This window comes from Drosophila santomea, chromosome 3L (genome assembly GCF_016746245.2).
Source record: "Drosophila santomea strain STO CAGO 1482 chromosome 3L, Prin_Dsan_1.1, whole genome shotgun sequence".
Lineage (NCBI taxonomy): Eukaryota > Metazoa > Arthropoda > Insecta > Diptera > Drosophilidae > Drosophila > Drosophila santomea.
Window position 1 is genome coordinate 20,474,132 of NC_053018.2, and position 23,707 is coordinate 20,497,838.

The 23,707-nt window shown below is 43.5% G+C and overlaps 4 protein-coding genes across 5 annotated transcripts; 3 read left to right on the top strand and 1 right to left on the bottom strand.

Moving 5' to 3' along the window:
• The first annotated feature begins 1,689 nt into the window (after positions 1-1,689).
• Positions 1,690-2,224, top strand: LOC120448922. The gene is made up of 2 exons (XM_039631152.1): positions 1,690-1,795; positions 1,874-2,224. The coding sequence occupies exons 1-2, from the start codon at positions 1,732-1,734 to the stop codon at positions 2,185-2,187; spliced, it is 378 nt and encodes a 125-aa protein (XP_039487086.1). The 5' UTR covers positions 1,690-1,731; the 3' UTR covers positions 2,188-2,224.
• A 761-nt stretch (positions 2,225-2,985) lies between these two features.
• LOC120448855 (glutamate receptor ionotropic, delta-1) lies at positions 2,986-6,004 on the top strand. The gene is made up of 5 exons (XM_039631062.1): positions 2,986-3,559; positions 3,799-4,138; positions 4,280-4,473; positions 4,721-5,022; positions 5,076-6,004. The coding sequence occupies exons 1-5, from the start codon at positions 3,098-3,100 to the stop codon at positions 5,686-5,688; spliced, it is 1,911 nt and encodes a 636-aa protein (XP_039486996.1). The 5' UTR covers positions 2,986-3,097; the 3' UTR covers positions 5,689-6,004.
• Positions 6,005-6,525: 521 nt separating this feature from the next.
• On the bottom strand, positions 6,526-8,330 carry LOC120448856 (dynein axonemal assembly factor 1 homolog). The gene is made up of 2 exons (XM_039631063.2): positions 7,730-8,330; positions 6,526-7,658 (listed from the first exon to the last, which is right to left on the bottom strand). The coding sequence occupies exons 1-2, from the start codon at positions 8,054-8,056 to the stop codon at positions 6,783-6,785; spliced, it is 1,203 nt and encodes a 400-aa protein (XP_039486997.1). The 5' UTR covers positions 8,057-8,330; the 3' UTR covers positions 6,526-6,782.
• Positions 8,331-10,232: 1,902 nt separating this feature from the next.
• Positions 10,233-15,952, top strand: LOC120448853. 2 transcript variants are annotated; one of them, XM_039631060.1, is made up of 5 exons: positions 10,233-11,613; positions 12,248-12,710; positions 12,962-13,375; positions 14,618-14,795; positions 14,864-15,952. In XM_039631060.1, exons 1-5 carry the CDS (start codon positions 10,680-10,682, stop codon positions 15,017-15,019), a joined length of 2,145 nt encoding a protein of 714 aa, XP_039486994.1. In that variant the 5' UTR covers positions 10,233-10,679; the 3' UTR covers positions 15,020-15,952. The 2 variants fall into 2 exon arrangements, with proteins under 2 accessions (XP_039486994.1, XP_039486995.1); XM_039631061.1 differs by having other exon boundaries at positions 12,983-13,375.
• Positions 15,953-23,707: the final 7,755 nt, after the last annotated feature.

Here is a 23,707-nt window from a genome sequence, read left to right on the forward strand (position 1 = left end):
ACTGCGGATGACACACGACAAGCCGACCGTTGGGCACGTCATAAAACCTGTTACAATTTATATTTTTACTTCACTTTTCCAGCCAACGAGGCGCACGCACCAACGAACATCAATAAAGCCGGATCATAATTGACGTTTAATTCGGTGGCTGGGCATAAAAAACGACTTGGCCGCCGTTGTACGTGTTTGCGAGTGGGCTAATGATCTCCGCCCAGCCCCATTATTCCGCCTCCAACGGTTTCGCCGTGTGGTGCTAAAAAGTAGCAACAACATATGAGTAAACAAACACAAAAATATATTCAACTATTATCGCACTTATTTCGAGAGCCAGCTTGTTGCTGCTTGCAGCATTTCAAAGCCGGCGCATCGGCATCGGCATCGGCATTGACTTTGAACTTGAGCTCCATTCCCCGCATATCGGTCAGCACATTTTTGGGCTTCAACTTGGGTACAACACTGATGTACATATGTACACTATATGTGGTTATATTGTCGGTTAGGTGCGAGGCATGGTCGACAAGTTTCTCGAGATATGCGAAGATTTAATCAATATACTCGTACATAAATAAGTTTCGTCAAAGCTGGTTGTCATTGTAAGTTGTTGCACATACTTTCAAAAAAAGTCAACATTATATCTGATAAATCAGGCATTTCAAGAAATTAAATGTGTAAAGTAAGTAAATTCCGAAATGTTTAAATTATGGTACTGCTAATGTTTTTGGTGAAATTACACAACTATTTTAAAAATGTAACTGGCATATATAATTCACAAAAGAATTATTCGAAATTAAATTGCAGTCCATTAACTGCACACGAAATTGGCAATGTTATCGCTATAACAAAACTTAAGTAACAGGTAACAAGTATATGGCAAAAGCTGAGATGTAGAATCGAAACCAAGTAAATGAAGGAAAACGGCTACGCTAATGCTGTTTTCATTGCCTGGATAGTTTTAATTTCAATTACATATACATATGCATCTCTAAAGCTCATTTCAAACGATCTTCGATCTGGGATGGGTATTTCTGGATTGGAAACCGGACACTGTTTACCAATCCAAGTATCAATCAATAAATAATTATTTGTTTCAGCCACTGACTGCATATAGTGAAAATATCAAAGTACAAATACCTGTTCTCGCCCCGGCATTGTATTGCCAATAAATTTAAACTTGTTTGATTGGCGCCCATCACAGCGACATCTTGAGGTAAAAGCCAGCACTCTCTTAAAATACGATAGTTATCGTATAATACGAATGGTGAATAAATAATAATTATAATGCCCCGTACGGGAAAGGTATATCTCTTTTGCGGTGAAGTGCCACGGAATATATAGAACACTCAACTTATATTTGTAAGATATTATGTAGATGTATAAAGATTAACGTAAAAGAGAGTTCATGTGTTACCTACTGCAAGCTAACTTTGAACTTCTTTCAGTTCAAATGGTATAGGAGATAATAATTTCATATCATTTGACTTAAATACATAGAATACTTTTTTTATATAAAATACAAGATTTTTTATTTTCCTAAGGTCTTTGGCATCATATAGTTAAAAGGCAAAACGAAGTGGTTTCAGGTATTTTGGTAATGAAGCGAATGACCATAGCAGGGAAATAAGAAAAGCGTTGATGAAGAGTTCTTGAATTTTTCTGCTTACCTCGCACTCTGAATAATATATATTTCGATGCACTTTGGCCCGAGTTGCACATTTGCGGAAATTTCGAGCCATGAGAGACGACAAGCAACGATTCCAGTTCCAACTGCAAGCAGTGGCAACAGTTTTCTTGTTGGGTAAGGTCTAGCTTAACTCCAAAGTTATTAAAATATATAAAATATATAAAAATATGAAAACTAAATCTTCGATAACAGTTTCACAGCTCTGCTTTGCCCTGCCCTTTGCATCCTCGGGAAACGATATAGAAAGCGATGGGAACATTCAAAATTCTGGCACTGGGCGTCCTGTGGATTATCACACGGTGGTGGGCCATTTCAAGGACTTTTTCATGTACCTGCCTGTGATGATGACCACGCTGAAGGAAACGATGTCAGGATTCCCCAAGTTCGCCGAGGGCATGCGCATCCTGACTTCTGGCAAAGGACGGGTGGACGGCGATGATTGTAAATGCAGCCAAAATGGACTGGGTAGCGCGGAACTCTTGGACACCAGTTCCCGATTTGGTTGACCCAGTCTGATAAACCTAATTACCCAGGATCGCAGATACAATAAAGAACAAGAACCACAAAAAAATTGAAGTTCCCCTGATTTCATCTCGAATATCGCATTTTATAGCAGTTCGATGCATATCTGAATAGAGCAAATCGAATCTAATCTTCAATACCAGGTCTAGATATCCGATAATGTAAGTAAGGTACTCAGAAAAAGTGAAGCGCAGCTTGTTACCAAAATCAAACCTACAAATTAGAATTTCCTAGTCATTAAACAAACTATCGGTCATATTTAGTCGGTAAAAAAGTAAATTATTTGTTTACCAATGTCTTAGAGGTTTAGTTACCTAATAGGAAAATCGATTCTTGGACGTAATTGGGGAAATCAAGTATCTCGAGAAGCCGTCATGCTCTTGAAAGGTGAAATTGGTGTGGTAATGACGACGCAATCCAGACATAACCTATTTTCGCTGGACTTGAACTAGATACATATATAGATATATATTTACATTTATTTTCTTAAGCTGTTGGCCAGCTTATTAGCCAGTCCCCTGGGAATGGTCACCACCTGCCCGACATGGAGTCCAATCAGAGCCTCGAATCTGCATTCCACTGACCGAGGATGGGGTGAAAGTTGTGACCCCCGCAAGGAGCCGCACGTTCCATGACCCACTGTCATGTTTGCACTTGTCATTATTGTTAATTGTATTTGCGGGGTGACCAAGCATACAGGGACCATATTTACAAAGCAAGCCGAATGGCCGAGGCGGGACAAATGTAATTCAAAGTTACCACTTTCCGTTTCAGTGAGACACGCGGCGTTGTGGGGAACGCAACAGCGGAATGCTGGCCAGGAAGCGCAAAAAGCGGAATTATTAGAGTAGCAAATCCTATCGCGCATAGGAAGTACAGTACAAACTCGCTTCGATGGCCACTGGCATTGAGCTGCTGGTGGCCGCCGCCCTCTGCGTCGCCTGTCCGCCGCAAAACGAGTCCCTGCCTGCCAATCTCTACCAGCTGCGCGGGAACGGCGTCCTGTCCCTGACCACAGAGCCGCCCATCGATGTGGAGCCCACGGATGCCGGACCCGGTGCGGATCTCTCAGAGGAGTCGCTGCAGGACATTATCAACAAGAATGACAAGCTGCGCGCGATGCACGAGTGGATCGGGGGCAAGCACCTGCGCATCGCCACCCTGGAGGACTTTCCGCTCAGCTACACCCAAGTCCTGGAGAACAACACCCGTATCGGCCTTGGAGTCTCGTTTCAGATCATTGACTTCCTCAAGAAGAAGTTCAACTTCACCTATGAGGTGGTCGTGCCCCAGGCCAACATCATCGGCTCCCCCAACGACTATGAACGCAGCCTCATTGAGATGGTAAACAAGAGTGTAAGTGTCTGGTGGAGATTGGATTTCGATACTCTTTACTGATACTTTCTTCCTAAGTCATTATTATACATAATTTCATAAAAACATGTAGACAGAAGGAGATGGGATTTTGATACTCTTTACTGATACTTTCTTCCTAAAGCATTATTATTCATAATTTCCTAAGAACATGTAGACAGTAGGATTAAGCCCCTTGTAACTTGACTGTTCTTTGACGTTCCAAATTCGATACCCCACAGGAGGTGGACTTGGCGGCGGCCTTCATACCCTCGCTCTCTGACCAGCGCAGCGTCGTCTACTACTCCACCACGACGCTGGACGAGGGCGAGTGGATAATGGTGATGCAGCGTCCCCGGGAATCGGCTAGTGGCTCCGGACTGCTTGCGCCCTTTGAGTTCTGGGTGTGGATCCTGATCCTCGTCTCTCTGCTGGCCGTTGGGCCGATCATCTACGGGCTGATCATCCTGCGGAACCGGCTGACCGGCGACGGCCAGCAGACGCCCTACTCCCTGGGCCACTGCGCGTGGTTCGTCTACGGGGCGCTGATGAAGCAGGGCAGCACCCTGTCGCCCATTGCAGGTGGGTCGCAATTAGGTTAAAGTGCAATCGAGCGGTTAAGATAGCCATCGGTGGGCGCTAATGGCCCGCTGATTGCATGCCAGGCGAACCGGGGAGCCCGGCAGTTTGTCGTTTCATTCAGCTCATTGAAAACCATTGCAGACTCGACGCGGCTGCTCTTTGCCACCTGGTGGATTTTCATCACGATACTGACGTCCTTCTACACGGCCAACCTGACCGCTTTCCTGACCCTCTCCAAGTTCACGCTGCCGTACAACACGGTCAACGATATCCTCACCAAGAACAAGCACTTTGTGTCCATGCGGGGCGGTGGAGTGGAGTACGCCATTCGAACGGTGAGCGGGATCCCTTGGGATTCATACAGGTTGATAGACTTAGGAAGAGGCATGAGAGTATTGATTTTCAGTGGTGCAATTAGCTCAATATCCCTAAATTAGTATACCCGAAAAGATTTTGATAAACTCAACTCACTTATGTATGTAGTATCATTTGCTTCCCAAGGTTTTCATAGAATATGCGGGCATACATTGTTCTGAAAAAGAAAACAGCATTTAAATATATATCCGTTCCTTGCCCTTTTAGACCAATGAATCTTTGTCCATGCTAAACCGAATGATCCAGAACAATTACGCCGTATTCTCGGAGGAGACCAACGACACCTACAACCTGCAGAACTACGTGGAAAAGAATGGCTACGTTTTTGTGAGGGATCGGCCGGCGATTAACATAATGCTGTATCAGGACTATTTGTACCGCAAAACAGTCAGCTTTAGTGACGAGAAGGTCCACTGTCCGTTTGCCATGGCCAAGGAGCCGTTCCTGAAGAAGATAAGGACCTTCGCCTATCCCATCGGCTCGAATTTGAGCCAATTATTTGACCCAGAGTGGGTGAGATGACGCTTTGACCACACGGATACTTCCATTTCACACTTTGCAGGCTGCTCAAACTTGTGGAATCCGGAATCGTGAAGCACCTGTCAAACGGAGATATCCCCAGTGCCGAGATCTGTCCACAGGACCTCGGTGGAACGGAGCGACAGCTGAGGAACGGCGACCTGATGATGACCTACTACATTATGCTGGCCGGTTTCGCCACCGCACTGGCCGTCTTCAGCACGGAGCTGCTGTTCCGGTATATCAATAGCCGCCACGAAGCGAATAAGTGGGCGCGCCACGGGATCGGACGGACGCCCAATGGCCAGTCGGTGGCTCCATCCCGCTGGCTCCGTGGCTGGAGGCGCTTGAACAGTGGACACGGGCAGCTCCTGGGCGCCTCCACCCATGGCCAAAATGTCACTCCTCCGCCGCCGTACCAGAGCATCTTCAACGGCGGAAGTCACGGGGAGCCACTGAATCGATGGCGCCGTCCTCTCGCAAACGGAAATGCCCTTGGCAACGGTGTCCTCCTGGGCGGCGATTCTGAGGGCGGTGTGCGGCGTCTGATCAACGGACGCGACTACATGGTATTCCGCAGTCCAAATGGTCAGAGCCAACTCGTCCCGGTTAGATCGCCCTCGGCGGCCCTCTTTCAATACAGCTACACCGAGTAGATATTAAACAAGGGCAGTGATGGGAAGGTATCCGAATTTATAAGGACGAATTGGAAAACCCTCTATATAACAGGTAAAACTAAACCCTGGAAATAATTTAACTGTGTGTTCACACAGTTTTTGATCTTATTGCAGAAATGTATCTTATATTATCTGTAAACTAAAAAAATTAACTCAAAATTATGTTTTGTTCCGATGTGAGATTTATATACATATATGTATATTGGATTCTTCCCATCACTCCTCACATTTATGTGCAAACTACACCTGTGACCACAGCACTCGAGACGTAGACATCCAGTAAGGAAAGCGTTTAAATAAAGTGCACCTATAAATTACCTGCAGTTCCTTTCAATTGGGGTCGTTTAAATAGCTGTTTGTAGATGCTCAAAGTAAATGGCTTACACGTGCTATAATAATTAAACTTTATTATTATTGAAAAATAAAATCGTTATACAGATGACTCAGGAGGATCCCAATGAATACTTACGGCTGGTACTTATTGGCTCCACCACATAATAAAAAGAAGAATAATGAATACTTACATTTAACTGCATGCAAATTAATGCCTGTCTAATTAAACTGTCACAACTACACTTTTAAATTGATATGCCAACGCATTTTGGCCACCAGCAGCTTAACGCCTGATAGTCGAGGATCTTTGTCCTGCTAATTCAGTCAGGAGCCAATTGAATCGTAGTAGTAATAATAATAGACAAATTAATGCGTTCAACTTTGAGAACTAAGCCCAAGCTAAGCGGTAAAATCAGAACCGATCAAAGCAGCAAAACGATAACTTTCATAACACCACTTTCTTCATCATTTCTCTTAATATACTAAGCAATTAAAAAATGTTTAAATTGCAGTGCTACTTCATTTTCTCAGGATATTTTACCAATTTGATAAGCCGATCAAGTTGAAGATTTGCCTTAGAACTAAATTACTTTGTAAGCGTACAAATATTTTTGCTCTGAAGTAATTGTGTGTATTTATTTTACAAGAACTTAAGCTTGATAAATGTGTTGTTTTGTATAACCAGTGTTAAACGTCAGGATTTGAAACCCTATAAAGTATTAGCATTTCTTCAGTGTGGTCTAGTCCAGCGTGGACTGTGGGCTGAAGGCATAAGTAGATGATTGGACGTCAAGGCTACTGTTGGAGGAGCAGGAGCTCATGGATGGCGCCCGGGTGGATCGGGCCGAGGAGGCGGAAGACGATCCGCTGGAGGAGGAGGAACTGACCCAGGCGTGACCACTGCGCCTACGCCGCTGGCGTACCAGGCCCAAAACCGATCCGGCCACTGGAGTGGATGCGGAACTTGCCGACACTTGGCGCCGGATGGCGGCATTCAGGGAGATATGATCGGGTTCCGGAGCAGGTGCCGTGTTCGGCCGTTGGGCAGTCGTCTCTGAGCCAGACTCCAGATCACTTGAGGTCGCGGATGCGGCCTCCTCCGTCTCCACTGGAGCCGGCTCAGTGTTCAACACCCGTCCATCCAACAGTTGCAGCGTGGGCACACTGCGCGCCAGGAGCGAGCGGTACAGCGGCAAGCGGCACACGGGATTGCCCTGCAACTCCACCTCCTGCAGCTGGGGGCACATTCCAAGGAAGGAGAGCAGGCCCAGCTCACTGATCCGGTTGTTCCTTGCCTTCAGAACGCGGAGATGGACCAGTTCGGCCAGAGGATCCACCCGTTGGATCATGTTCCCATCGGCGATGAGCACCCGGATGGCCGGCAACCCACTGGTGCCGTCGAAGCTATTCAGGCCGCAGTTGCTGATGTCCAGCCGGGTGAGCTGGAGAAGTCCGTAGCCCAGGTCGCGCAGGGAGCTCAGCACACTGCCACTCAGGTCGAGGGTTTGCAGGCGCGGCAGGAAGAGCGACAGGCGGGACAGGCTGACTGTGTAAGAGATCACGCGCAGACGCACCGACTCCACCGCCTCCAGATCCGTGCGTTGCGTCACTCGCCGCTAATCCAACAAGACGGAAATACCACTTCATTACTTTTAATTCTCATGGGAGACATGCAAATTCGACCCACCAGTAGTTCGTCCAGTGTCGGTTCCGGGCCCTGTTGGGGCAGCACCACGGGCAGCAGATGGACGAAGGCCGGAAGGTGCTGTTCCTCCTCGGCGATGGCCAGATCCCGGTCGAAGGAGTTCCGGCGGGCCAGTTGGCGACGGTTGAACTGCATCCGCTGTTGCTGCGGGGCGGGATTCTGATGATTGAGCCGCAAATCCGGCGGAGGCATCCGGACCTGGGCCAAGGCGGCCTGACCCGGCGGAGCCAGAAGGATGGGCAGCTCCGCCTGGAGCGAGTGATCCGGAGAGGACTCCAGGTAGTCCGTAGGAGCCTCCAGCAGTGGCATTATAAATATTACTCAGTGCAATATCTGTTTCTTCAGTGTGCTGTTGTATCTTGGCTGTCTTTATTGACCCAACAACACAAGCGTATCCACTGGCAACGCTTTTTGGTGGTATTGGATCTCCCCATGACATATCAAGCAATTCCCTTTACTTGTAATCTATCTAGTTTGTATGGTTAACTTATGGTCAACAAGTTTATGGCCCTAAAAAGTGGGCAAGTGATTGAGAGAAGTAATAATTCCAGGCCCCATTTCTCATAAAGCTTTCAATAATGAGTCTTAATATTCAGTTCTTAAAGTACGTGTACTGTGTGAATAAACTTTCAATTGGCACTTTCAATTTACACTATAAATCTAGCCAAAGGATTTCGTTTTTTATCGATCTGCCTTTTTGCAGCATTTCATGGCGCGCCTTCATTCCACCACAACAGCGTTGGCTTCTTGGCAGTACGCGCACTGACGTCAGTGTGACGTCATGGCCGTGACGTTCGCACTCAAACTGTCTACCACCGACTTCCTTTCCCTCTTTCTTACTCTCTCTCTCTCTCCCAGGATTTCTGTCTGGCTTGGGAGAGCGGTGAGAGTTTTCGGTTAACTCTGTCCAGAGGCTAATGCACAGGATAACATGTGATAACCAATTCTAAACATTTACTTGCAAAGTAGTCAACAAACTAAATAACACAAGGTATTCATTAGCGACAAAAATATCGATTCTCAATTAATTCAGTTTCTACAATCGTTCTTTTATTTATGTTGCATATTTTGTAATATAGATATGGCCAGACTTTGGCCATTTCAAGGGCCATTTGCTAACGCCAACGCCAGAAGGCATCTTTGTCTGTCCCGCTCTCTCTCTCTCTCTCTCCCTCTCTCTATCCCGCGCTCCTTAGCTTTACTATAATCCAATTTTTCTGACGCCTGTCAAGCTTTTACCGGCTTTTGTGAATTTTCCACTGGGCGGTGGGAGGGGGGTTGTCTCCTAGGGGAGGCACTGTTGTTGTTTTGGTTTTGGATGGAGCTTTTTCCATTGACGTCATCAGAGGCGAAAGCTGCGCAGTGAGCTGACATCCTACCACGCATTTATCGATTGCACAGGGCAGAAAGTGCGAAGGAGAAAGGTAGATCGAGAGGGAGAGAGTGATGGAGATAGCGGAGGAGAGAGAAGAGAAGCGTGGGCGAATTCGGTTTTTGCAAAACATGACGTAGCAGAAGGAGAGAAAGGGAGGGAAAAATAGATTACAAAGTAATCGCAAAAATGTATAAAATTATATTTACTAGTTTATTTCCACACATAGTATTAAAAATCCACCCAATCAACAGCGAAGTTTCTCCCAGTGAAGCACAGCTGCATTTTAAGTGTGAGTTCAGGTGTTGCCAATAAAATCCCATCTCCTGCTCGTACATTTTTATAGATGCCTAAAAATAGAATTTGTCAATAAAGCCAACAAACACAGGCACAAGCATACACACATACACGCACACACACACACACTTTTACAAAAACACCTGCAATGTGTGGGTGCACAGACACGCACTGTTGACGTCATTGTCCTTAAAGCTTTAGCGCTTTCTCTCGAACGGTTACTACGCTACAACTACATTGAAACGTGCTCGCTCCCAATGTCTTTCCGAAAATACCGTTCGCCTCTCATTGACGTCGGCGTCGGCGTGGGCGTCACTGCCACAGCTAACAGTGCGCTAGGCCTAACATTGGTTTGCGTCTGCGCTTAAGCATTTGACACTGGCGGTCAAAAGTCGAAAGTACAAAATTTGGGATATACTATTTTGAATTACGCGCGAACACATAGACGTCAAATATGAAATTTAAATTTATTAGATTTAGGTTCTATTGATTTCAGTTAATTTCTATCGATAAGTTAATCGCTAATTAAATAAAAACAATTTAAGTTCTATAAAAATACAAATTTTGTGTAAAGCCCTTCTTTCATTATCATGAGCACAAACCGCGGTAGAATCCTATGCATATACATAAACACATATGTATTTTTGACATTGGGGTCCTGTCTCGAGTCGAATAACTAACAGTATATTTTGCCACTGCTAACATAGGCAGAGAAGTCGACGCCAACGGCTAATGTGGGCTTCAAAGGTGGGAGAGCAGCGTCTATTTAAGCCTCTCGCAAAGACCAATTCGTTGTTATTGCAGAACAGATTCTCGAACGCGTTGCTTTGGTTTCGGTTCCGTTAGCCTCTTTAATATTTTTAGGAATATAAGAAGAATGCTTGGATAACGGCATAATCGAGTGAAAATCGAACGCAATACCGTAACCAATAGAGTGATCTATCCGTTAAGTGACGAAGTTATTCGGTCGTCAATGAAATCCGTACGTGCAGAGTGCGCTGAAGTGGAGCCTTGAGGAAATGCCACCAGCTCGCAGCTGAGCTGCATTCGCTGTTTGTCGTTGTGGTCGTGTCCTCTCGCGAGCGTGTGTGTGTGTGTGTGGGTTGCACTGTGTTATTTGGGTCAAAAGCTGCAGCAGCACAAAGTTCGCACTCCCATTCCCGTTTCCGTGCCCGTTCCCAGGGGGTGTCCACCTGTTATGCAGCTGGCCTAGTGGCTCAACTCGGCTCGGATCTGATCTGATCTAGCATCCCACAAGCCCACATGGAGGCGAAGGTGCACCGCCAGCATCAGCGGCATCGCCGCACAGAGGCGCGACAGCGGCGCCTGGAACGGGAGGCGGTGGCTACGGGAGCGGCAGTTCCACCGCCCACCACGCCCGAGCGGGCGGAGGCCTTGGACTGTGCCACAGCCCTTAACGAGGGCGTGGCATCGGCGGACCCGGGCGGCAGCGGCGGTACACCAAGCAGTGCGGGTCGCATCAGTGCCCAGAGCTCGGCGGACAGCATCGAGCTGGTGGGTTCGCCCAGCCAGACGTCGCAGCAAACGGTGGTGCTGGTCAATGGACACGCCCCGCCGGGCCAGGAGGAGGGGGAGGAGGAGTCGCCACTGGGCGGTGGCGTCACCCGGGAGTCTCCGCCGCCGCCCAAGCAGAGCGATGCCAGTCGCAACTCCTCTGGCGATGCGATGAGTCTGCGGGAGACCCTGCAGCAACTACCGGCCACCCATCACCATCGGTCCAGGCGTACTCACTCACCTGCTGATCCGGATGCGTCCTTTCATCGCGGCATACTTGGATACATGGATCGGGAGCTCAAGCAGAGCTCTCCCACGCCCTCCGCCCCCGCCGGAAGCGGAAACGGAACTAGCACGGGCGCATCGCGGAAGCAGCAGTCGCTGTCCGACCCTCAGGCCAGTCCCGCCCAGCGATCCCTGCGCTCGAGGAGCAGCTTCGACAAGAGCCCGCGGCGCAAGAGGAGCAAGTCGGAGTCCCGGCGGAGACGCGAACGGAAGCTAATAGCCGCCGGTGAAATGGAGGTCCGGCAGGCGAACGAAACCCTGATGCGGTACCTCAAACAGTGCTCCGACATGCACGACGCCTCGCTCTCCGGCGAACTCGAGATCGACCAGAGTCTCGAGGAGAGACGCGTCCACCGGAAGACCAAGTCGCAAAGGGACAAGCGGGGTCAGCTTATCTGTGAGTACATACTTGAGTAGTCCCAAGTCTCTTACTATGTTTAAAACAGGGATATTCATGTTCGTATTGGCCTTAACGATTCATTGAAAGCACTAAATGCAAGCCAGAAATTGTGTCAGCTTAACTTGGTTCATGTTAAAGTGCTGTACTTAAAGCAAGACAAGTTAAACGCTGAAATGTTTGAAATTTTATCATTATTACAATAAACTCGACGATAAGTTCCGCTAACCGAATCATCTAATATTTCTTGGGTAGTGCCCGCGTCACCCACTTCCGGATCCCAGTTCCCATTCAGTAAAACCATCTGCAGCAAAAGCTCCACCCATCCACTTGCTCATCCACCCACCAGTTCTCTCGATTCTGCGCACTGGCTCGCTGAGCCATGATACCATGCCGTATTGGACCAGCTTGTTTGATTATTCTCTAAATTAACCAAGCACAACTCATTAACTCGGTCAGATACCTTTTTTTTAGAATTAAATCCACCCATTATTTCAAAATCTGTTAATAAATATTTGATTAATTTTCTGTTTATAAGGAACAAATAAAACTTAGAGCGTCCAAATAACAAACAATATCAGCCGTTAAAAAGGAAAGGCTGGAAAGACTAATGGATTCCATTTTTCTCCCACAGCCAAATTGTACTCTGCAGGCGGGATATCCTCCATTCTAAAGGAGCTGGCCGACGACATAGCTCCTCCCGAGGGCGAGGAGATCTACAACCCATTCACGCCGGTTGTCTCGCCTACGGACGATGCGCCCGCGCACATCGACAAGATGTTCCTGCAGACGTCATCCGGATATCGACCGGTGGAGCACAGCTACTACAAGCGCTCCTTCCTGGGCGCTGCTGTTCGCGGATCCGCCGGAATTTCGGCATCCGGCGGCGGAGGTGGATGTGGTGGTGGGGTAGGAGGAGGAGGAGGTCGCCTCGATGGCATCTCGGCCGCGGAGCTTGGAGGCGCCGGTCGCCTCTTCCGCTCCAGCGCCAGCCACTCCCACGGCGGCGCCGGAATGGGCAGGAATGGCGGAAGCTTAGGAAGTGGGCGTGGCAGCTACGGTGATACCCGCTCTCTGCTGGATGCCGACTTCAATAGGTGAGTTGAGGAAAAACAAAAGATACCTCAGATGGCAGATACGCAGATGACAGTGACGAAATCTAAATGATAAAACTCTTAAATGTTAAAGAATGAGAACTTTTAGCAGTGAAAATACTCATTTGCCTTTAATTAATAGGGAAAGTAAAGAGACAAAAACATAGTTACAATATAGTGGAGAAGCCATGTGAACAATCACTTAAGCAACACTGAATATTTTAAGTAAAGATGTAATGCCTCTCTAATTTTAGCAATTTATTTTGTCCGCCTAGCAATGGGATCACCAGCAACATACAACTAGCCTGTGTAGTTCAACGAATCTGGCTGCTCATCTCGAACATATGCCACGGCTTGCTAGCCGGTCTAGCTCTGGCCCACCTACTCTTCGTGCTGAGCAGCCACCCCATGGACTGGGCCAAGGTCATCAATGGCATGAGTCTTGCGGGCGAGACGGTGTCATCAACGGCCCAACCCCCAGCCGCATCGACGCCATTGGGAATGGACCTCGATTCTGGCGATCGAGGAACGCAGTCGGGTGAATCCTCATCCTCATCCGCAGCAGCATCCGGATTAGCCCTGATAAGTGACTACGCCGGATTTGCAGAGATCTATTTGAATACCTTCTACTGCTTGGCCATAATCTGTCTGGTTTCCGTTTTCGATCGGTGAGTTTGGCGTCAATGTGTTTCTAAGTGTAAGATTACAAAAGCATTCGATTTACAATGAGCAAATGAGCATAACTAGAAATGAAGGACCCATAAGCTAGCTTAGCTCTTAAGCGAAGGAATTTCTAATTTAATTCTCACTTAGTCCATTCCAATTGCGTCCTTTCGAGTTTTCGATGTCCTTTGGCTAGATTAAAAGCCAATTTGGCCTACCACGCAACCTTCGCCAACAAGCAGCTAAAAATAGGAGGCCAAGGAGGGAATTCTTTTTGCCAGGGGTGGAGTTTTGCCTCTAGAACTCATTGACCTCAGTTGGCAAAGGATTCGTTGCGAGTTTCATTGAGCTGGAAGCCAGCTGGACGAAGGCTGGAAGTGGGTAGTTAGCCCTCGCACCTCCGGTTTTGCATACTTCGTTCACTTGTCTTTGTCTAGACGAGGATATGGTTCCACAAAGTGTGTGGAACTGATGGTAGTGTGACCTCAATTTGGGTACTTGTTCGGCTTCGTGCTCTCATAGAAATACAAATTTGCGGGCTCGCATTGCGTGGCCGCTTTCATCAGCCACAAAATATTTTAATGCCCTTAAACTTTGCTCTTTTTGCATGCCAAAGTCGCTGCCCACACACAAGCGAACCACCCTGGCTGCACTCTTGACCTTTAAAGGCTGCGCCAGTCGATGGCACAAGTGTGTGGGTGGTTTTGAATGGCTTGGGTGGTTGGCTGGTTGGCTGGTTGGCTGGTCGGGTGGTAGAGTGGATGAGTTTTAGGTGGTGGAAAGGAACTGTCTGACGTTGTTTGCCCATTCGGTTTGTGCCATTTTCGGCTGGATGGAAGTGTGAAACTGTGTATGACATTTCGCTTCGTTATCCCAGCGCCATTTGATTTATGTGCGGATGTCGCTGGGCCAAATGTTAAGTACCTCCCGGCAGTGGAGTCTGTGCCCTGACCTTTGCCTCTTTGACAAACGGAGTGCTACGGATAAATGCCAGTTCATACAGGAATCTGCAGGAATTGCAAACCGTATGCATCTAAACTTTCAGCCCTTTTCTATAAGAGATCGAATTGCAACCTCCACCTGATGTGGTAATTCAGTTAATCAAGTTTAATTCAACCGCATTTTATTTGACAGAACTCAGGAGAAAATAGAAAAGTAAAATACCTCTTCAAATAGATTTTTGCAAAAGTACTTGCGTTATATTAATTACTGATTATAAGTGTTTAACTTTGCCATTTCATTTGTAGGATGGACATCTGTCGCTGGAGCTTCTCGAATGCCAGCGAACTGATCTCGTTTCGGTGGCTCATCATCACCATGATTTATGTGGCGACAATAATCCTAACTATTTGCTCCGATTCCATCGACGAGAAGCTGTACCTGTTCAACAACAATGCCAACATTACGCTGACGCAACAGGAGATGGTAAGGGCACAGGGCACAGGTGATTAATTAGCAGTTCTATATCATCCAATGTACTCCATTTCGAGCAGCTGAGCAACAGTGTGCAGAGCGTGTGGAGCAGTCTGTCGGTGACGAGGAGCATTGCCGCCATATCTGGGTGGATTATGATCGGACTGACGCCGCAGGAGGATATGCTGTATGAGCACCTGGTGGACCTCACCAAATATCAGTTGACAAATAATTGAATTTAAGGCGACAAGTTGTAAATATTTAACTCTTAGCAGCTGTTGTTCAGTTACCGGCTTTTTATATGTACGGCTTAATCGAAACGCAATAGGACTATTATGTATACCCAAATCTTAAGCTTTAAAGTCGTCTCTTAAGGATTCACATTGATGCCCTTCGCAGGCCGCTAGAACAAACCCCAAAGGGAAAACCGATAATATGACAACCAGAGAACCTACTGGTTAACCTTCGAGCTAGTTGACTAAGCAAATATAGTGAGCGCAGGATATGAATACTGTTGAAAAAGGAAAAATATGAAATACCTATATTTACCAGATAGATGTATTCATGTACTTACGCATATATACAATACGTTACCTACATAGATATCCACAAAGCTGTACGCGAACATGCTGATATACATTACAAACGCGAGTATAGAACAATTTACATTTCTTAAAGTCCTTTTACTTACACATATCGTCTAAAGATACAAAATCCCTTGTTTTCTGGTCGTTGCGGCATTTTTCTGACAAAGGCTTCCCAAATTTGATCCTCAGTCGATTAAGACCGCCTTTATAAAGTATAATTCCAACAAACTTAGGTGTGTACATAGAAGTGTATTTGAATTATTTTCGTTGTTTAATTCAAGTTAAAGTTACTTGGTTAAATTCCTGATTTCGCATTTAGTAAAACATTTGTTACGCCTTCTTTCCTTTAGAAACACGTAAACGACAGTTTAAGCTACTACCTGAGCTGTATATAAACCGAGTGCAATAAAATAACGAATATTAAAGTTAAACTATACACTAACCATTATACAGAGACAAATGTAATAAAAAACATATAGAAACATGAGCTAACGAATCGATCAAAGCGGATGACAAGAAAATCTCATTGTAAACTTGTATATAAAAAATATAAACGCAAATAAACAAAAATAATGTATAAAGGCAAGAAAAAATTACATACTTTTTTAAAGGGGTGGGTAAAGTTTTAACAAATCCTTTTTTTATGATCAGTACTGTCATATGGTAACACATTTAAGATCATTTTGAAGATCAATTCACTTATACAAACGAGATGCTTAAGATAGGCGCGTTTGATTTTACGATTTTTCACCACAGGATCGTTTTCTTGCTATTTCGCGAAGCCGTAAAATAAATGTAGGTTTCTGAAAAAGTGTGCCTCCTTTTTTTCTGTAGAAAAAAAAAATTTTAAATGCATTGAAATACTTTATTGGTGTTGAACTATGTTGTGCTTTAATTGCGGATAAGTATTAGAAATCATGGTGAAAATTTCAATCGTAAGTAATCAAAGGGAGATGCGTACTTCCTCCTTTAAATTCCTCAACTTATTGGAGTTGAACAGCGATTCGGATTCCTAATTGATATGTGTAGGAACGGATCAAAATAAAATGAATAATAAATAGTTAGTCTTAGTTAAATGAACAAATCATGAAATCATTCCGACTGAATGAATGATTTGCAGAATGCATTAGACCTTAAAAACTAAGTATAAATAAGCCGACTCTCAAAAACATCAAAGCATCTTACATTTGAAAATATGGGAATGGTAAGTAAGACAATGAAGAGAATGAATAAATAAGTTAAGGTATATTTTAAATGTTAGTAACTTAAATTGTGGTCGCAATAATATTTGGAAATCTATACCCACAAATTTTTTAGAACTCTTTCAAATTGTTTATTAGGCCAAATTTATGTTTCTGTGGACACAAATCACTTTTTTTTCAGTAAAAATAAATCAAAAATGTATGTAAAAATCAATGGTTGTGAAACTCGCTTAACAATATTGTTTCCTAGTAGATGGCGCCATTAAATAAATGTAGAAAGTAAAATGTTATATCTTGTTATAAAGTTTAGAGACACTTAGTTTCACTAAATGAAGAAATTTATCAATTGAAATATAATCAAGTTAGGCATAATTTTGCTACAAATGGCCTTAAAAAGGTAGGTCAATAAGATAGAAAGATGTTTTTATTTGCGGTACCAAATTGGTACTACCAATTTACCAATTGTTTTAATATTTGTAAATGCAAATGGTAACACGTTCGGCTGTATTGTTACAAAAATTATTTACAAATAAAACAACAAGCAGCCGTATACAAACAATATTCGAATCTTTATTCTCCAGCCAACAGAAGCCAATAAAACTTTTAATGGGTCGCTAAATGACTTCAAAGAGAAAACAAAGCTGTTAAAATGAGCACAACCCATTTGCACAAAGTCAATTCACAGGACGCACGCTCCAGAAATTTCAAATTTAAATGTTTCACTTCATTTAAAATTATTCTTTGTGGCTGTCTACTTGCATTGTTCTTTGTCATGTAAATCTCTTAAGTAAAATTTCATAATTAGCTAAGGCTTTTTTTATGTTTTGATTGAACTAGACTACAATTAGCGTTTTTCTGCTCTTGTAATTTGCATAAATAAATTTTGAACATTTATTTTGGCCGTAATATAAGAAAATGATTAATTTATCATTAGTTGCTTAGCCGTTTATAAGTACATTCGAGAGAAGATTGGCATTAAAAATGTAAATCCTGTCGCTTTTAACAAAATTGAATGTCCTGTAATTGGATGTTCCTGGGATAAAACGCAAGTCACCGGCGTCATTATCACAACCGCCAGTGTTATCGGAGTAAACGCATTATCATCATTAACCACTTGCTGCAATTATGGCGATAATTGAATTCCTAAATGAACATAATGACTCGACAACAGCAAAAACAAGCACAAGAGCAACACAATAGCCCACGATATAAGATGCTTTGTGGCCTAGTATATCCTTAAAAAGGCCGTGGAATTTCACAAATATTTTCGCTGTTGGAGAACGACTTTTAAATGCCCTTTCTGGAATGTGTTTTTCAAAATAGACAAGGTTTAGTGTAGTAACATATTTATTGATTTACTGCCGAACGAAAAAGGTAATTTACATTATAATTTTGTAAAAATGTTTCTGTAATAATTCCGTTTAGAAGTCATTAAAAAATGCATTATTTGAGTAAACACTTAACATTATCTCCCTGTTAGCAGGCACTATTGCCTGAGACCTAGTATCCTGGCAGCCAGTTCTGAGTGAAAAGGACGAGTCGGCTGTAATTAGGTTAAATACACACGTGGCTCCAAGTGCCTTTCTGCCAGTGAGTGGTGGCCAGGCAGGAGATAAAACGCTGCAAAAATGAGGTGGGAAAATATAATAAAACAACCGACTGCTGGCCCAGCGAATAAAAAGGGCGAGTAATTCGCACGTTTAACCGCATGACAGCGAAAAAATTACGCAACACATGCACAATAGACAAAGATACAAACACATGTGCCCATGGCAGTGGCTTTTTTTCAGGGGGTGAGCATTAACTATAACATTTTGCTTATCAAATTATCAAATTTAGATATGCTAAAAAAATTTGGTTATCAGACACGTCCGTCGACATGTGCCAAGGCGTCTGTTATAATAATGCAATCCCATGGGCCCATAAGGTGATTTTTTAAGGGGGATTAGCAAAAGCATTTCATTGCAGTTTACCCTTGCAGATCCCCCTTACCTCCGCCTCTGCCCACTCGTGTGAGCTTGTGGTGTCTAAATTACAATTACATCGCAGCGAAAGCTACGGCCAGAGCACTCGAGTCGCACAACTGGCCTTGGATGGCTGCTTCTGTGGTTGCTCCTCCTGTGGCTGCTCCTCCTCCTGGCCTGGTCATTTGAGCATATGGTCGAGTAATTATCCTGTTGCTCCGGCCGGCATCTCGGCTAAGCCATCCACCACCGTGGTGCCCTGCTTGAGCTCCGCTGCCTATCGAAGTGCCCAGCAAGCCGGTCCGAGATGAGTTGATTAATTGAAATATTCCCAGCCTACGGATGCGATGGGGCACCTAACTATGCCAATGGATGCCAAGCTCATCGAGGGCATTTGTTGGCCCGTCACCGAAGGTATTTAATATGGGTAATAGGATTATCATTGCAACTATCACAATGGCTGATGTGTTTGAAGGTGTACTCGACTGCTCAGGATTGTATTCCAGCTAAATAAAAAACTTTTAAAAGAAAAGATTATAATGTTCCTTAGTTTATTCCACTTAAAAATTAAATAATTATTATCTTAACACTAGTAGTTAGGCAATTATAAAATCTGTGCCCACTTTGGTATCAAAAGTAGCCCCAGAAGGGTATCTTTGTGTCTCTTGGACTAACCAACTGTGCTAGGACGAAAACTTGTTGCCTTAACTTTTAATTAAGCCAAGAGTTTGTGTAATGTATCTCTCCGTGCGTCCTTCTCTTCCCCTACGGAATGTGTGCGAAATTAACAAATAAGCGTATAAATTATGCCACAACACGCTGGCAGCGCACGCTCACACACACACACACACACACACACTCACATGGCCACCAACGGGGATGTCTTTTGGCCAGGATCAGGGAAATATGAGAACCAACTGCGGACGGGCGACATCTGCAGCTTTCCTGCCATTTGGCGTCATTGTCATCGATGTTGCTGCTCTACTGGGCAAAAGCCGCAGGGGCAAGAAGGGGGCAGGCCCATAGCCAGTTGCCCATTTGCCGGCAGTAGACCACATTCCAGGCAGCTTCGAATTACATTGGCTTTAAAGCGCAATGCGTCCACATGTGTGTGCTATTGCTGCTGCTGGTCAAACATGACACTTGGCAGGACACAGAAGCTCAGCGAACTGGGAACAGCGACTCCGTGATAACCATTAGTGTCTTGTAATCATATTGAGGTTCAGATATGCGCACCAAAATTACATCTTGAGTCCGTTAATCTAATGGGTATGCGATCTGAGTTGGAAGCACGAAAATACTTTTTGACTGCACCTGACCCCAATAAAATAATCATCAAATGTAAGTATATAAAATACTTATACTTCGGTGGAGCTCATAATACATGCAAAAACACTTTCACACAATTTCACAGATCACTTTAGATCTAGACTTTAGAGGGTGTCAGAGGTCCTGCAGCCTTGCAGTGCCCCACGCTGCGTATGCGTGATATCAACTAACATTACGAAAGTATCGGCAAAATGCCGACAAACTCAGTCAGCTGCATATCCTCGTACACCTGATGGTCCTGATGGGCTCCATGTGGCAGCTACCGAGCTCCCGAATCGGTAACATGGCGGCATCTATTTTGGACAGAGCATGTCTGGAAGCGATAACCCACATTTGATGGACCTGGAATGGGAAGGCCAAACGACCTGCTTTGTTGTTTGTACACTTGGCCACAAAGTGCCACGGAAGTGGCCATTATCAGTTTGTACGTAAAGATTTTACGATCCCGGCTTAAAATTATTGGCGCATGTCCAAAAGTAGACATTCTCAAACCGAAATGTTCCCCCGCACTGCCCATTCATTTTCGCACTCGTAAAATAAAGAAAGAAAATTGCAATAAACAGGTTTAAGGGCCAGAAATTATATTCTGAACAGAGAACAAACCTTTTGAGCTAATGAAAATGGTCAATGCTTTTTGGGCTATGCATATAAAAAGTATTTTCTCCTTGTATTATTAGTATTTATTTCCTTGTAAAAATGCATTCTCCTTTTTATACACTTGCAAAGGATGACTTCTCTTAAGCTTTTTTCCAATTCTCGGATTAGCAGCTGTGTGGATGATGTGAGGTGTAAAGACTTCGATGTGCCGACTTGAGTGCCAGTTGATCAATTGCTGGCTACGATATGCCTGACATACAAAGGCGCATTTGGAATCATGAACTTATTGCACTCTTATGTCGCTCCAGTCAGAAGCCAAGCGCCATATTTGGATGCAGTAAGTATAATAAAAACACAGCGTTTCCCAGGAGGTGTTAAATAATCATTTAAGAATATGTCGTTTATGCATAAGAATTCATGAGGAATAATAAGCTTTGGCTATGGAAAGAAGTGTTCAAAAATGTCAAAGAGTCGATCCCTTTCAACTGGTTTACTACTCGTACATAGCCATAATTCTTGTTTCTGCACCTCGACAATACTTTGAAGCCTCAACGTGTTTCTTGCCATAATTTACGAGCCGAAATGTTTCATTTCATGTTTTATGGGAAATAAATTACGACCCCGCCCAGTGTTTTCCATTGACAATGCCAGCTTAGCTGGCGATAAGAACTTTTGGCCCACAAAAAACCAAAAAAAAAAATGGCAGTCGCAAAAGATGCCAAAGTAATGGAAGAAGAACAGCAAACGGATAGAGGCAAAATTTATGTGCGTTTATTGATTGCCGAACGGGAGAAAAACAGCAAAGGATGGAAACTTGTCCAGAAACCAAGGCGAATTTATGTAAATTTAACTTTGGTCCTCAAAGCGACTTTTATGAAGACGAAGTGCAGCTGGGCTTCCCCAAAAACACCAGAGTGGGGCCATACAGTGGGTGTATTCTATTTTGAATGCCTTAAGAAAGTGCACTGCGTGAATTACAAATTGATATAAAGCAAATGTTTATGCTCATTTTAATTTGAAGGCCCTTTGTACAAATATTTTTCAAGAAAAATAATTTTCGGAAAATAAATAAATATTTTTTGTTTTATAAATATTATTACATACTTTATTATAAATATTCCTTTTTGTCACCCACATATTTACATTTATAAAACTTTGCAGAGACTAATACTCTTCGAGTCCTGAATATTGTCGCGCCCTTTCATCGCCGTGCAGTCAATGAGGCCTGAAAACGAAAGTAGCCGAGAGTGGCTTCTTAAAGTGACCAGGCCAAGATATGGATATGGTTTTGGGCTTAGACAATGCTTTAAGGCAGCCCGGTCCAAGTGTATGCATGCGGGTCATTTATATGCAAAGCATAACCATAGCTCCACAATATGTTGGCTCTAATAAGCCAGAGGAGCGGAGACCCTACCACGAGCACGTATCCCATTCCCACATCCCGATGCACAACTCAGGTAGTCCGGACTATAATTTGGTCTCGTATCGAACTCCTCCAGCGGCAGCTGCTGCCATAAATATAATTTCAATAGAAAAAGTTGCCAATATGTAAGTGCCATGTATTGTTCGTGCTGTGCGAAAACCTCTCGAACTTTGTTGTAGCAATTGTAGTAGTTTTCTCCCCCCCAAATTTCGTTAGAGGACACTTATTGGCTTTCTGTAGACCTTAATATCGTTATTAACTTACTGGCCACAGCTCTAAAATACAAATAAGGATGTAGTAACATACGTAGATTACCCTCCCTACAAATGGCAACAAAACCTTAATAACGATTCATTATAGATTATAGGTGAACGGAAATTCTCGTTTAAAATTATTTATTTGCTTAATTCTTTTATAATTGCAAAGAAATAGGTTGAAAGAGTCATTATTGTATAAAGTTATATAAAATAAATAGCATCACGGAAAAGCTCAAAATTCTTTTCGTTATATGACATAATTGTCTTTAATGAACTCACTCAACGAAGCGCATTGACGCCCACATACCAAACATAAATTTAATCTTACCCATAATTAAAATAAAGTATTATTAGCATCCTTTGAAGTCGATACAAGAAGAAAACTCCGTAATACATCGATTGTACCTAATAATTGTACTTTGTATGTGCACAAGAATTAATTGGAGTGATATTTCTTTTCTCATGATTCAAAGGCATCAAAAAGCGTTTATTGAAAGATGCCCTGAAATTTTAAATTAAATACTATAAATAGATTCAATATTTGAGGAAAATACGAGTATATAAGTAAGTAAATAAAACAAATGTAGACAAACATATGTATGTATGAACTTATAAATATAGAATCACAGCAAAGTTCAGCGTCAACTGAGCGACTGAGAGGGAAAATAAATTAAATTCTTGGGAAAATGCCGAAATAAAGCGAAGTGAAAATTTCCTGTCTTTTGTTCTGTGGTTTTAGACAATGAGAGCACCTTAAATGGTATATCTGTACAACAAATGCATTTTTTATTGGTTTTATTTGGTTTTTATTGGAATGTAGTAACTTTTGGTAATAATCAATGCAATGTGAAGACATATTCACTTAAGATATAATTGGATGAAACCCATCTAATTGTTGGGTAGTTTTGTATGAATATCTTGATTAGAATCTGTATGTAAAACAAAATAATGAATGTATACTCTAAAGTTATTTTAAATGTAAGGGAATTATTAAAAACTCAAATTTGATGAACGATTTTTAATTGGTTAAATTGTTTAGTTCAGTTGTAAAAAGGGAGTAACTTGGTGCTCAAACGGATTTATAAGAAGCTGTCGTGATGAAAAAGGCGTCTAATAACCAGCTCACTCTCATCCGAATTGATGTTGAAATTTTGATGTATTCTGTCATTATACCCATGCAGAGGGTATTTATATTTAGTCCGAATTTTGCAGCGCAGTAAAGGAATGGTCGAGTTAATTAATCCATCTGCCTCCATACGTCCGTTGTAAGGAAAATCTATTCGCAGGAAACTTTCAATATTGATGGTAGCATATGTGTCGAAACGGGCCGCGTCGGACCATATAATTGATAGTCATCAACAAGAGAGAACGCTATAGTCGAGTTCCCCGACTATCTGATACCCGTTACTCAGCTGGTGGAAGTGCGAAGTAGAGTCTTAAGCACTGACAGTTTATGGCAATTTGTGGGCGTTAGATTGGGCGTGGCAAAAAGTTTTTTGGCAAATCGATAGAAATTTACAGGACTAATACAAAAATGAAAAAATATCTAAACATTTTTCAAAAGT

What these genes read in the sequence shown, in the direction of transcription:
- LOC120448855 (XM_039631062.1), top strand. Translation starts at nt 3,098, where the DNA reads ATGGCCACTGGCATTGAGCTGCTGGTGGCCGCCGCCCTCTGCGTCGCC. An exon ending in CACCCTGTCGCCCATTGCAG is followed by an intron (nt 4,139 to 4,279) that starts GTGGGTCGCAAT and finishes AAACCATTGCAG; the next exon opens with ACTCGACGCGGCTGCTCTTT. An exon ending in AGCCAATTATTTGACCCAGA is followed by an intron (nt 5,023 to 5,075) that starts GTGGGTGAGATG and finishes CACACTTTGCAG; the next exon opens with GCTGCTCAAACTTGTGGAAT.
- LOC120448856 (XM_039631063.2), bottom strand. Translation starts at nt 8,056, where the DNA reads ATGCCACTGCTGGAGGCTCCTACGGACTACCTGGAGTCCTCTCCGGAT. An exon ending in CGACACTGGACGAACTACTG is followed by an intron (nt 7,659 to 7,729) that starts GTGGGTCGAATT and finishes TTGTTGGATTAG; the next exon opens with CGGCGAGTGACGCAACGCAC.
- LOC120448853 (XM_039631060.1), top strand. Translation starts at nt 10,680, where the DNA reads ATGGAGGCGAAGGTGCACCGCCAGCATCAGCGGCATCGCCGCACAGAG. An exon ending in CTGGTTTCCGTTTTCGATCG is followed by an intron (nt 13,376 to 14,617) that starts GTGAGTTTGGCG and finishes TTTCATTTGTAG; the next exon opens with GATGGACATCTGTCGCTGGA. An exon ending in CGCTGACGCAACAGGAGATG is followed by an intron (nt 14,796 to 14,863) that starts GTAAGGGCACAG and finishes CATTTCGAGCAG; the next exon opens with CTGAGCAACAGTGTGCAGAG.
- LOC120448922 (XM_039631152.1), top strand. Translation starts at nt 1,732, where the DNA reads ATGAGAGACGACAAGCAACGATTCCAGTTCCAACTGCAAGCAGTGGCA. An exon ending in GGCAACAGTTTTCTTGTTGG is followed by an intron (nt 1,796 to 1,873) that starts GTAAGGTCTAGC and finishes CTTCGATAACAG; the next exon opens with TTTCACAGCTCTGCTTTGCC.